At 39.6% G+C, this 12,285-nt stretch overlaps 1 protein-coding gene across 4 annotated transcripts in view; it reads left to right on the forward strand.

Annotated features, from left to right (window-relative positions):
• LOC126477483 (calcium homeostasis endoplasmic reticulum protein) overlaps positions 1–12,285 on the forward strand; it is a 352,133-nt gene that overhangs the window by 260,217 nt on the left and 79,631 nt on the right. For 3 of the 4 annotated variants that reach the window (XM_050103620.1, XM_050103623.1, XM_050103622.1), the window contains one exon: positions 1,524–1,709. In XM_050103620.1, coding sequence (XP_049959577.1) covers positions 1,524–1,709 — 186 coding nt within the window. The remainder of the gene's footprint in view (positions 1–1,523; positions 1,710–12,285) is intronic. The other variant, XM_050103621.1, reaches the window with a different exon arrangement.

Raw genomic sequence — 12,285 nt, forward strand, 5'->3', positions numbered from 1 at the left:
ACTAGGTACAAGCTGTCAGCCATTTCTAAAGATGATTACAAAAAATGTTTTGAACAGAGGAAGCACTGTTGGGACAAATGTATTAGTTGTAATGGGGAGTATTTTGAAGCAGATAAGGTTGTTTTGTAAACAATAAAAAAATTTTTTTTTTTTTTTTTTTTTTACCCCCATGTATAGACAACGTTTGAATTACAAATGAATTTGTAATTTACTGAATACTATAAATAATGAAGCATTGGATGGTTTATTATTGTGATCACTCTTGAAACATCCTAATATTTTCATTATTTTCATTGATTGATTACTTCAAATCCTGATTCTTAGTATCTACATTTACATACATACATCTAAAACCAAAGATAATGTGACTTACCAAACGAAAGCGCTGGCAGGTTGATAGACACACAAACAAACACAAACATACACACAAAATTCAAGCTTTCGCAACCAACAGTTGCTTCATCAGGAAAGAGGGAAGGAGAAGGAAAGACGAAAGGATGTGGGTTTTAAGGGAGAGGGTAAGGAGTCATTCCAATCCCGGGAGCGGAAAGACTTACCTTAGGGGGGAAAAAAGGACAGGTATACACTCGCATACACACACATATCCATCCACACAGACACACACACACACACACACACACACACAAAATTCAAGCTTTCGCAACCAACGGTTACTTCATTAGGAAAGAAGGAAGGAGAAATGTCTGCTTGTGTCTGTCTATGTCCTCCCTCAATCCGACCTGATAGGAATCTCAAATGCTCGAGCAGTACTCAAAAATAGGTCGTACTAGTGTTTTACAAATGGTCTCCTTTACAGATGAACCTAATCTTCCCAAAATTTTACCAATGAACCGAAGACGACTATCCGCCTTATGATGATTGTATATATGTTATTGTTTGGTAAGCTAAACTTTTGTGAGCTTGAAACTTCTGCACATGCTGTTGTTCACATAATAGCATCCAACACGGTGACTAGGAACCTTCAAACAGCTACTGCATTGGAGAAATCTCAAACAGTATTACCCAGAGTACCCAGTTTCTTATATTAGGAAGGAGAGAAATAGAGAGAATGAGAACCACATGCTGTTATTGCAAAGATAACAATGCATTTCCCTCTAATGACATAAGGAAAAAAGTACCCTAAGAATGAAAATATGTTGTACATGATAAGTTTCAAAATTCCGTGAATTTAATAAATAAAAATGTTTGTAGGGACTAAGATAAAATTTCTATACTTCCTTTGTCTTTGACATAATTGAAAGCTAAAATAATACTGGAATAAAGGATGCAAGAGTGTGTATTATTAAGTCATTTACAAAGCAATATATAGGAAAATATACAAAATTATGCTTGCAATTAATGTATGTGAATCCTTAATAACTCATAAAGCTCTAGCTTTCTGACTACTACATATTTTCATGTTGAAATTAATCTGATTTCGATAATATAGATTCATGTGCATGACATTTTATATTCCTGTACTGAATACTTTTATGTGCTTGTGAAATGCTAACTCTATTCAGACGGATTATTGACAGCGAAGGCTGGGAGAAACTCGGACTTTATGAATATTATCGAGCCAAGAATGCAGCCCGAAAGAAAAAGGAGGAAGAGATTCAAGGTGGTCTGCGGGAACGTTCCAAATCACCCTCTCCTGTGATAAGCCGGAAGTCAAAGAGCAGATCTCCACCAAAGAAGAGATACCGCAGGTATTATGTTCATTTATTCAGTTATGAACTTTATAAGCTATTTAATGTTGTTTGCCTGTACTAGTCATATGTGTTGAATGTAATTATTATTTATTTACCTTAAATTGCTTATTTATCAACTTACAACTTGACATTTTTCATGTAGAAATCATTGTCAAAGGGGGGAGAAGCAAAAAGTGAGAGGGAGAAATCCCATGGCTGGCTGAGATTTGTATATTAGAGCTTTCTATTTGTAGTCTTGACATTTACCTGCTCTAAACATTAGGTCATCATACATTAGTGTGAAAAATTGTTATGTCATCAATGTGATAGCAGGAAAGAGAAATACTGGAAGGGTTTCAAATTAAGGAAAAAAAAGGAAAGAGGAAACACAATTAGAAATGTTTATTGAAAGTGTAATAGGATGTCGATAAGAAAGGACGGGTAAGCAACAAATCTAAATTAAAATCACTGTCATTACATTACTGTTGTTTTTGATCATCCTGATACAAATCCTATACTATGAACAGAGGGACATGATTGAATATATACTTGTAAATAGAATTTATGTAAGTCGTTCAAAATAAATTAATTGCAACATGTATATATCTTTGTGTGCAAATAGAATGTTGCATGCTATACGCATCCGAAATGAGCTATCTGAAAGGGTGTATTTTACCTCTTCTCTGATAAGCTACGTTTTCCTCCCACATGAATATATTCTCTCATGTCTTTGTGTGATATGCTTTGTGTGATTCAATGGCTGTCCCTGTAATTTGTCTCTTTTATTGCTTCAATGATTAGATACTATTTCCTTCTACAGAAAAAAAAATGTGTGTAGCAGGCAAAATTTTATGCATTATTTTAATTATGTAAATACTATAAGGAAAGATCTGGCAGAATGTAAATAATTTTGGAGTAGTGTATACCACTCATGAAATAGCAGAAATGTTAAGTCATCGGCAGGCAAACACAAAAGAGAAATAAAGCTTGCCAGCTTTGACAATAAATCCTTTGACAATCTAGGACACACACACATGCATGCAATTTTGTGTGTGTGTTATTTGAAAATAATGACATCAGAAAGTATAATATCCTTCCAGGAAAGACGTATGATGTGAGTTAGTGAGCAGTTTCCCCCCTCTTGAGGATCCAAAATTTCTTGCTCACTCAACAAACATAACATATTTGTATCAGAATTACATCACACTGTGGAACCTAACAAGTACACATACGAAGTTACGTCAATGAGATCACAGCAGCTCATCCATTCACAACAGCAGCTGTTTTGTTTGCTAATGTTTCTTTCAAAATAGTCCTTGAAACTGACCACAGTCGGCATCACCAGTTGAGGGACATATAGCAAGATGCCTAAACATTGTTCTCACATGAAATAAGTGCAGCTTTTGAGCAATAGGTGCTCGTGCATCGAGAAAATTGCAACCCTAATTACACTTGGGTGCAGCCTTTTTAACACAAAGTTGTGGCCCAAGCTATGCTTGGGCATGGTGTCCAAATGTTAAGGATGTGGAACAAGTCAAAGTACTGTCAAATAGGGTAAAGTTGATCACTGTGATGAAGTTGACCAAAAAATAAAAATAAATGTTTTATGTTAAACAACAAAACATTGGTGATGGAAGTGCTTTTATTTTAGTTATCATATTCACTACAAAAGTTCTTAATTTGTGGCAGTGGCTAAATGTACACTGCTCAGAGCCTTGGCTGAATGTTCAACTTTTTCAGGAGTGATTTTTAAACTTTTTTAATGAGCAAAACATTAATTCAGCGACTGGCATAAAACAATTCGCATGTCTAGGTCTTATGTATGTCATGTAACCCAATGAATGCAGCAACAGTGTGACACATTGGCGACAGCAACAGTTGTTGGTAACAGTCTGGTGGTGGAATAAGGAAGTCATTGTTGCCGGTATTTGTACGTTAATGTGTGAATTTGTCATGTAGGTCGCAATTCTGTTTTGTTGTGTCATACTGCTGAAATCGTAAGTATTGTCGTGAAAATTCCACATGTATACAAATGCTGATCAGGTAAATTGAAGAAATGTAGCCTGGAAGTTTTACAACTGGATCTTACAGAAGTTTTATATAACAGAAAAGTAAGCATTAACAAGGCTTGCCAAGTGTATGAAATTCCCGAAGGAACCCTTATAGACAAGAGTCAAGGTTGTCATGATAAAACAAAGTTGTCAGTCAGTTTTTAGTCCTAATGATGAGTGCATGTTTCATCAGAATTGCAGGAGGCAAATTTGTGATCACAGTTTTTTTTCCTTAAACTTTCATTGTATGTTACTCTGTTATTAGTATTCAAATTTAAATATTATGACAACTTTATTCTTCAGTTATTGATGAAATTTCAGAACAATTATAGTTCCCATAGATTTATAAACAGTCCACAATCATGTAGCAGATAATTGGCCTGGTGCAGTACAGCCAAGCATAGAGTAGGGGGGGGGGGGGGGGGGGGGTACCATTTGCAGTAAGTACTTATTCGGACCATACCACTGTACTTTGTTAATTACATGTTCCATAGATCATGTGAATGATTCTTGTTATTGAAATGATGTGGAAATAGTCATTTTAGATAATATGTCTGCATCAAACCAGTCTCAGGACTGAAGACCACAACAACAACATATAATATGTATACATGAATAGTGTTAACATTAATGAACACTTTTTTTTATTTTTAGTCCTACTTGAGCAACTACTCTCTCTCTCTCTCTCTCTCTCTCTCTCTCTCTCTCTCTCTCTCTCTCTCTCTCTCTCACTGGCTACTAGTTTTGAAGTAGAAATTCATCAATGGGATAGAAGGAATTGTCCAGGAGAAATGATTTTAAATTAGGTTTAAAACTTGCTTCACTACTGTCAGACTTATAATATTACTGGGAAAAATTATCAAAAAATGTTTGTTGTAGTTACGTATATCACTCTTCTTCTCAAACTGTGATGTATTATCTACGATGATATGTAAATATGTGTATTATGTTTGTTGACATGAAAAATGCTGATTTGCTCTGTGGTTGAGAGTGCATTTACATTGTAGGTCCACCTGTAACTGGCTGGGTCAGTCAGTTCAAATGTCAAAGCAAGGCAGTGGTATAAGACCTCCAATAGGACTATGCCTAGTTGAAACCAACCTTCAGGCATATGACAGCTTTACCTTAGCTATTACTCTACTTGTTAGAGTAGGAGTCAAATAGTATGCAGTACACACAAAATATGAGACTGATAATGATACATATATCATTGGTTCTTTTCAGAATCTCTTTACTGATGTAGAAAAGTTTCCACTTTCTCCATCATGACTCTCCTCAAATAAAATGTTTGCAGCAGTAGATCCAACAAGGAAGAATTATGGCTGCTCTTGGAACCGCAGCATCCACTTGTTTTCTGCCTCTGGGAAACAAAATAGCATCCTTGTGACAACTTTGACTTTTTGTATTTCTTTCCAGTCCGCTTTGACCCCTTCTGAGGACAGCAGTCCATCTCATGGGGAAATCTTGCTGCTCATCCGAGATGATGTTCATAGTCAGACCATCTCACTCAGTACGCAGCTGTGAGCTGCTGTAGTCTGCATTTTCCTTCCTTGCTTCACGTTTTCTCATTTTAATGTCTAAATGTCTACATCCCTCTGCCATTCGGTCTCACCAAGGCAGACTATCTATTTGATTAGCTACCTCACTCCTTTCTGCTGCCCAGCGACTTTAATGCACACCATCCCCTTTGGGACTCTTCCAGAACCTGTCCAAAAGGTGCCATGTTGGCTGACCTTCTCATTCAGCTTGACCTTATATGCCATAACACTGGATCACCCACATTCTTTTCAGACTCCAAGCACACCTATTCCCATTTGGACCTCTAGTTCTGCACTGCCCAGCTTGACTGTCCTCTCATGTGGTCCATTCTCCCTGACCTGTACTCGAGCAACCATTTCCCGTGTGCTATCCATTTGCTGACTCCTACCCCACCTTTGTGTAATCCCACTTCGCAGATTTATAAGGCCAACTGGAGGCTTTGCTCCTCCCTGGGACCTTCGGTGGATGACATTACCCCAGTGGTAATGACCAGGTAGAACACATTAAAAGTGTTATCCTTACCACCACAGAACGTTCCATTCCTCACACTTCATCCTTACCCCTCTGTGTCCTGGTTCCTTTGTGGACTGAGGCATGCTTTGACATAACTTACATGTGGAGACATGCTCTCCGTGCTTTTAACCATCATCCTTCGATGGCAAACTGTGTTCATTATAAACAGTTGTGTGCACAGTGACGTCACATTCTGCGGGATAGCAAAAAAGCTAGCTGGATTTCATTTACTAGTTCCACTCCCTCTTCCTTCATGTGGACCAGCCTCCGACGCCTCTCTTGGACCAAGGTCCATGCCCCAATTTGCTGCCTGACCGTAGCAGAAAATGTTATTGTGGAATCTGTGATCTCCAGCACCTCAGGCGAATATTTTGCAGAGATTTCGAACTCCACCCATTGTCACCCTGTCTGCCTCCATTGTAAACGAGTGGAGGCAGCTCGGGTGATACCCTTCTCCTCTCAGAACTGTGAATGTTGCAATGCTGCCTTTACTATGAGGGAACTAAAGCAACCTCTCACTTCATCCTGATCTTCTATCCCAGGCCGGATAACATTCACATTCAGATGTTGCAGCCCCTTTCTCTTGTGGGCAAGCACTTTCTTCTTCATATTTACAATCACATCTCGGCAGATGGCACATTTTCCCAAGTGCTGGCATGAAGGCACTGTCATACACATACCTAAACTTAGTAAGGACAAACACCTTCCTTCTAGCTGCCATCCCATTTCTCTCACCAGCTGTGTTTGCAAGGTGATGGAATGTATGATTCATGCAAGTCTGGTGGCTGGCTAAAGTCTTGCAATATGCTAATCATGCCACAATGTTGATTTCAAGTGTGCCATTCTGCAATTGACCATGACAACCCATGTCATGAATGGTTTTCTGTGGAAATTCCATACTGTAGCCACGGTTTTTGATTTGGAGAAAACTTACGACACCTGCTCTGTGCTCTGTTTGCTTCAGGAATTTTTAAAAGACAAGATTTTCAGTATATGTATGGGTTCTGCCTTTTTGGACACTTTTATCCAGGAAAACGGCTGCCTTTTTGTCGCCGAATTTGCGATCTATTGCAGTTTTCCATGGACTTGACTTCTTGAGTGGCATCTTCAGCAATGTCTCAATCGTTACTTGTATAGAGTCAACACTGGCTTTCACTTTTCCACTGACAAAACTGTGTGTATGAATCTTTGGTGGATCAGTGGGTTTCTCCCACCATCTTTATGTCTTGGGCGTGTCACTCTTCCATTCGCTAAAACTATAAAACTCTGGGGCTCACTCTTGGTAGAAAACTTTCTTGGTCCTCCCATGTGTTTACCTGGTCACCCGCTGTACACCGTCCATCAGTGTCCTACGAGTCCTAAGCGGTACTCCGTGGGGAGCAGATCAGTCCACCCTCCTCCATTTGTACTGATTCCTGGTCCATTCGAAACAAGAATATTGGTATTTCGTTTATGCATCTGCACGTCCATGCATCTTATGTCATCTAAATACAATCCAACACATGGAATCCATTTGGCGACTGGCACCTTTTACACTAGCCCAGGTGTAGTCCCTGTGCAAAAGCTGCCTAACTACCAATGTCATACCGAGGGTGATGTTCCCCTCAGCAAATACGCATACTGTTTGTCTGCCATGCCCAGTCACCCATGCTATAACCCCTTCTTCGATGACTCCTTTGTCTGCCAGTATGAGCCGCGTCCTCCTCCTCTGCTACTTCCTTGAGTTCACTTTCGGCTATTGCTTCGGCAGCTTAACTTCACGCTACCTGCCACTTTCCTGATGGAAGTAAACCATTCACCACCCTGGCTCATGTGGTGGCCTGTTTTGACATTGGACTTTGTTTGCTTCCTAAGGAAACTACACTGGTCGCTCTTGGACTGATTGTGGTGTTGAGTATGCCTTAGTCATTGGTACAATTTTTGGTATCAGCTTCCGGAACACTGCTCAGTATTTACAGCAGTATTTACAGCAGAGCTCTTCGTCTTGTATCAGGCCACGCAGTACAGCCATGACACAGGCTTTTCAGTTATGTTATCTGCTGTGATTTTCTCAGTGCCCTTCAGAGCCTTTGTGTGCTGTACACAGTCCATCACTTACTGCAATGGGTCCAAGAAAGCTTCCACTTGCTCACTCTTTAGAGAGCCACTGTGATGTTCATGTGGTTCCTGGTCATTTCGGGCTGACAGGAAACTAGGTTGCTGACTCTTCTGCCAAGTCTGCAGTCCTCCTACCTCAACCTGCTAATTCTTTTGTTCCTTCCAGTGATCTCTGTGATACTGTCTATCAGCAAGTAGTGTCACTTTGGCATCACCATTGGTCTTCTCTTCATAGAAATAAGCTCCAGAGAATTAAACCTCACGCAGCGGCTTGGCCGACCTCCTCTTAGCCCTCTCAGCGCAAGATCATTTTAGCTAGGTTGCGTATTGGGCACTGTTGTTTTAGCCATCACCATTTTTTAAGTGATGATCCCCACCACTTCTTACTCATTGTCATCAACCTTTGACAGTTCACCATTTCCTGACCAAATGCCCTTTTTTAACCACTTATGTTGTAATGTATGTTTGCTGTCTGAGTTATCGGCTATTTTAGTGAATGACGTGCTGACTGTCAACCGCAGATTACTTTTTATCTGTCATAGCAATATGGCGAAGGATATTTAATCTTTAGGTCGGGACCTCCATTGTCTCTACAGTGTATATTCTGGACCTTTCTCCAAGAGGAAGGCCTTTTTCTTAGCTCCCTTTCTTTCTGTCCATTAGGCTTAACGCATAGTCACTTTTATCTTCTTTTTCGTATTAATGTTCTGAGTATCTGACGTGGGTGCATATGACCTCAGCTGTTTTGTGCCCTAGAAGAAAACAAACAAATGTACCTATACATAACTATCCTTTCCCCTTCCCAATCCCTCCAGGTTGCTGCTTGCATCCAACATGATAGTTGCATTCTGGACCGAGATACTGGTGTTGGTGGCCATGTGTGCATGAGGTGTGCTTGCTTGTGTGTATGAGTAGTGTGTGTTTCTCTTTGCTGATGAAGGCTGTGGCCAAAAGCTTATGTAAGTGTCTCATAAGTGTTCCTATCTGCAACTTAACATGTCTTCTTTACAGTAAGTAGCAATGTATCTTTTCCTACATTGTTTATATTCCTATCTGGAGTTTCCAGTGTTTGAATTTGCCAAATGGCTTTCCTTCCATCCCACAACCCTGTGAAGTTTTCCTTTCTTAAGCTTCTCTGTAACATTACTCTTTTCAGTGTCCATTCTTCTTATATTTATTCACTGCCTTCCAAACGGCATCTTCTTCCAAGCCACACTGTATCAACGATTTCTGTGTACAGCACAGACTTTGTGACCGTGTGGATTATTGATGCAGAATCTGATACTCGCAAATTTTTCCTCTTTCCTATTAACCCCACCTCATCCCTCATCCGGACATACTTTAGCATTCTATTTTCCACACTGCCCGTGACACATGAACTTTTGATCCTCAACCTAACCCATCCCCTGCCCACCCCTCGTCCCTTATCTTCAAAACACACACACACGCACACGCGCATGCACGCACTCCCATACGCCATCATTTCTTTTCTCCCATGTTTCTGTATCAGGGTATAAATGACCCACGAGATCCGGGAAAACCCTGGAATTTTTTCATCCGGGAGAAACGGGAATGTTTTAGAATTCCGGGAATTTTTCATTGTTTTTGTTTTCAGTTAAATTTTTGTAATTTTGACTGGTAAGACAGACAGAGACAGACAGAGAAAAACGAAAATAAAACTTAAATTGCGAAGGAAATGTGCCATATACAGCAACAAAACACAGTGCTCATACAAGTGTCTGCCAACAGCAAAATGTGTCAAAGGAAGACTAGGCAATGTTCCGTAACAAATTGCCTCCGATGAGCATGACGTCACAACTGTTTACATTAGATTCATTTTAGCAGTTATGAGCGAGATGATGTGCATGCGCAGTTGAGTATTACCTTCTCCCGCTTCTGGCTACAGAAATGTAGCTGTTGGCTGTGTAAGCAGTCGCAGCAAGCAGCTACATGCTACTGGGATAAATTTTACTGGCATGCCCAAGCTGCCAGATTCTTGCATGCGTAGCAGGCCCAGATCTAGGAGGGGGGTGGGGGGCAAATTCGTACTCTTGAGGGAAAAAACCTTGTTTCACAAAGCAACTAGCATCCAGCACACATTAGTCTATCAATTATTCATATGACTTTGAAACGCACCCCTAATGGTTTTTGAACACATTCTAAGTTGATTTCTGAATGATTCGTAAGTTGATTTGTGAATGTGTGCATAGTGTACATGATGTCTCTGTCAGGGGAATCCTTGTCGCTTGTAGGAACAAACTTTCCTACAGACAAAAAGGGCTGGCTATACGAGCTGAGTGGAGTAAGGCTGAATGGATGAATGCCAACCGCTGTCTGATTGTGTGGTTGACCAGGTTTGTGAATGATAGTGTTGTTATAATTACTAGCTAAATCCATAGATTCAGACTATAGGAGTGGAAATAAACAAATAAAAAGTAAGAAAGATTATTTATTACCTTCTCGGTGTATCCAAGAAAATGAAATTTTGCCAGAAAATTTTTGGCCAGATCGCTGTACTGGTAAGGGCCAGTTGTACAGTACCCAGCTAGCATCCTCTTTAAGTTCTATTCTGGAAGAAGCGCGGAAAATGCGTTGTACGAAATTGTAGCAATGCAGGATAACTAAAACAGTGATTCTGGCAGAGCTAGTGGAGTTAACCTGCGAATAAGCTTTGACATTGGCAGGAATAGTTACAGAATTAGTGATAACAAGGCTGTTTGTTAGAGCAAGGAAGGAGAAGAAACAGGGACATCACACAAATTATGGAACAATATGATGATTCCAAGATTGTATAAAAATTTCGTACTACTGCTTTTCGATCTCATACTTGAGAAACTGGAGCATGTGAATGAAGCATGAAACTATTTCCTAATGTAAAGCTTTTTGCCTGTAGTGGGCCTAATACACATTTGATATTAGTACTTTGTGAATTATATTCTGTCATTAGAAAAAGGACCGTTTGTGCCAAAACAGTCTCGTTTATTACATTTGTATTACAATTGTTGCAGTATTAGAAAGGTCTATTTTGTTTTATCTAGCATACAGTGACAAAATAGACGTAATCAGATTGGGAAACGTCATCAGTCTTGGGTCCTATTTGCATTAACAGCTTTTTCAGTATTAGACAACGACATTTCGACTTTTCACGTAGCAAAACGTTTGATGAACTTCGATGAGATAATAGATTCTTTCACAGAAAGGAAAGCACGCCATGTAAAGCTGTAGCAGGATTAGAGAGCAAAAAATTCTAGGAGCTAGGGATTGAAGAAATGTGTATTGCCTTGTTTGTCTCATGTCTTTTCTGGGTTTATGTATCCTAGATTTAATTTTATGTCACACAAAGCAGCAAGTTGTTAGTTGATATGGAATAATGAGTGCAAATTTTCTGAAGAGTTCTTATTAAAAAAAAAAAAGAAAAAGAGGGACAGGATGTCAAATCGGCCAATTGTAAGCAGGAGAGGCACCACAGGACTTTTCAATTTCCACTGTCCTGAATATGGTTTGATGGCATCCATTACAACATATACACATTCCAATTCCACAGAGTGAAGTACAGTGATGTGCAATAGAAGAATGCTGTGTGAGGAGGCGAGGCACTGCCTTTTGGCACACTTTTGACCAAATAACATGTCTTACATTTCCTCGAACACATATGTTTTATGCATGAGACTCTTCAGAAAGATGTGCACTACAAAATGAACATATTTTTGAAAATTCAATTTTTAAAAAATTATTGACGTCCTATCTCAAACACTCGAGGGAGGGGTGGGGTATTGCCCCGGTTCGGAAATATCGTAGATCCACGGCTGATGCGCAAAGCAGTCCGAGGTACAGTGGGGAAGTGGGTAGTCTCCACGTGACACGTGTTTACATTTAGTGATTTTGCTGTTTCCTCTTCATTTACTGCTCTCATGTCAAATGAAAACAAAACAGATTTCTGTGGCTGGGAACTATCAAGTGAGTTAAAATACATTCACATAATTACAGAAGGCTAAAATATGTTATTAGTTGCAGATTTTATTTTATTTCCACCTTCATGACAGTCAAGCACTAATTGCCTCGGTTTGCTAAAGAAATTTTCTTTTATTAATCTTTTCTACTGAGGCAGACAATATAAATGAAATGAAGTGTTTAATTCCACACACTGTTCACTGCATTTCAAGTGCACGTTTTCAACTTCTAGCACTTATGGCATTATGCCATAATAAAGAACCAAACATGAGATAACCCAGTACTGGTACTCCAAGAAAATTTACATCCCGAAAACCACATTGAAAAGCTTAATATCAGGTCCTGGCCTACTTAACTGGGAATCTGGACATACGAATGTGCACTTTAAATGTGCACATTTTAGTATGGGTCACGAAATTCCGATGCTCTTGGAGTATCTTATG

This window comes from Schistocerca serialis, chromosome 1 (assembly GCF_023864345.2).
Source record: "Schistocerca serialis cubense isolate TAMUIC-IGC-003099 chromosome 1, iqSchSeri2.2, whole genome shotgun sequence".
In the NCBI taxonomy this organism is placed as follows: Eukaryota; Metazoa; Arthropoda; class Insecta; order Orthoptera; family Acrididae; genus Schistocerca; species Schistocerca serialis.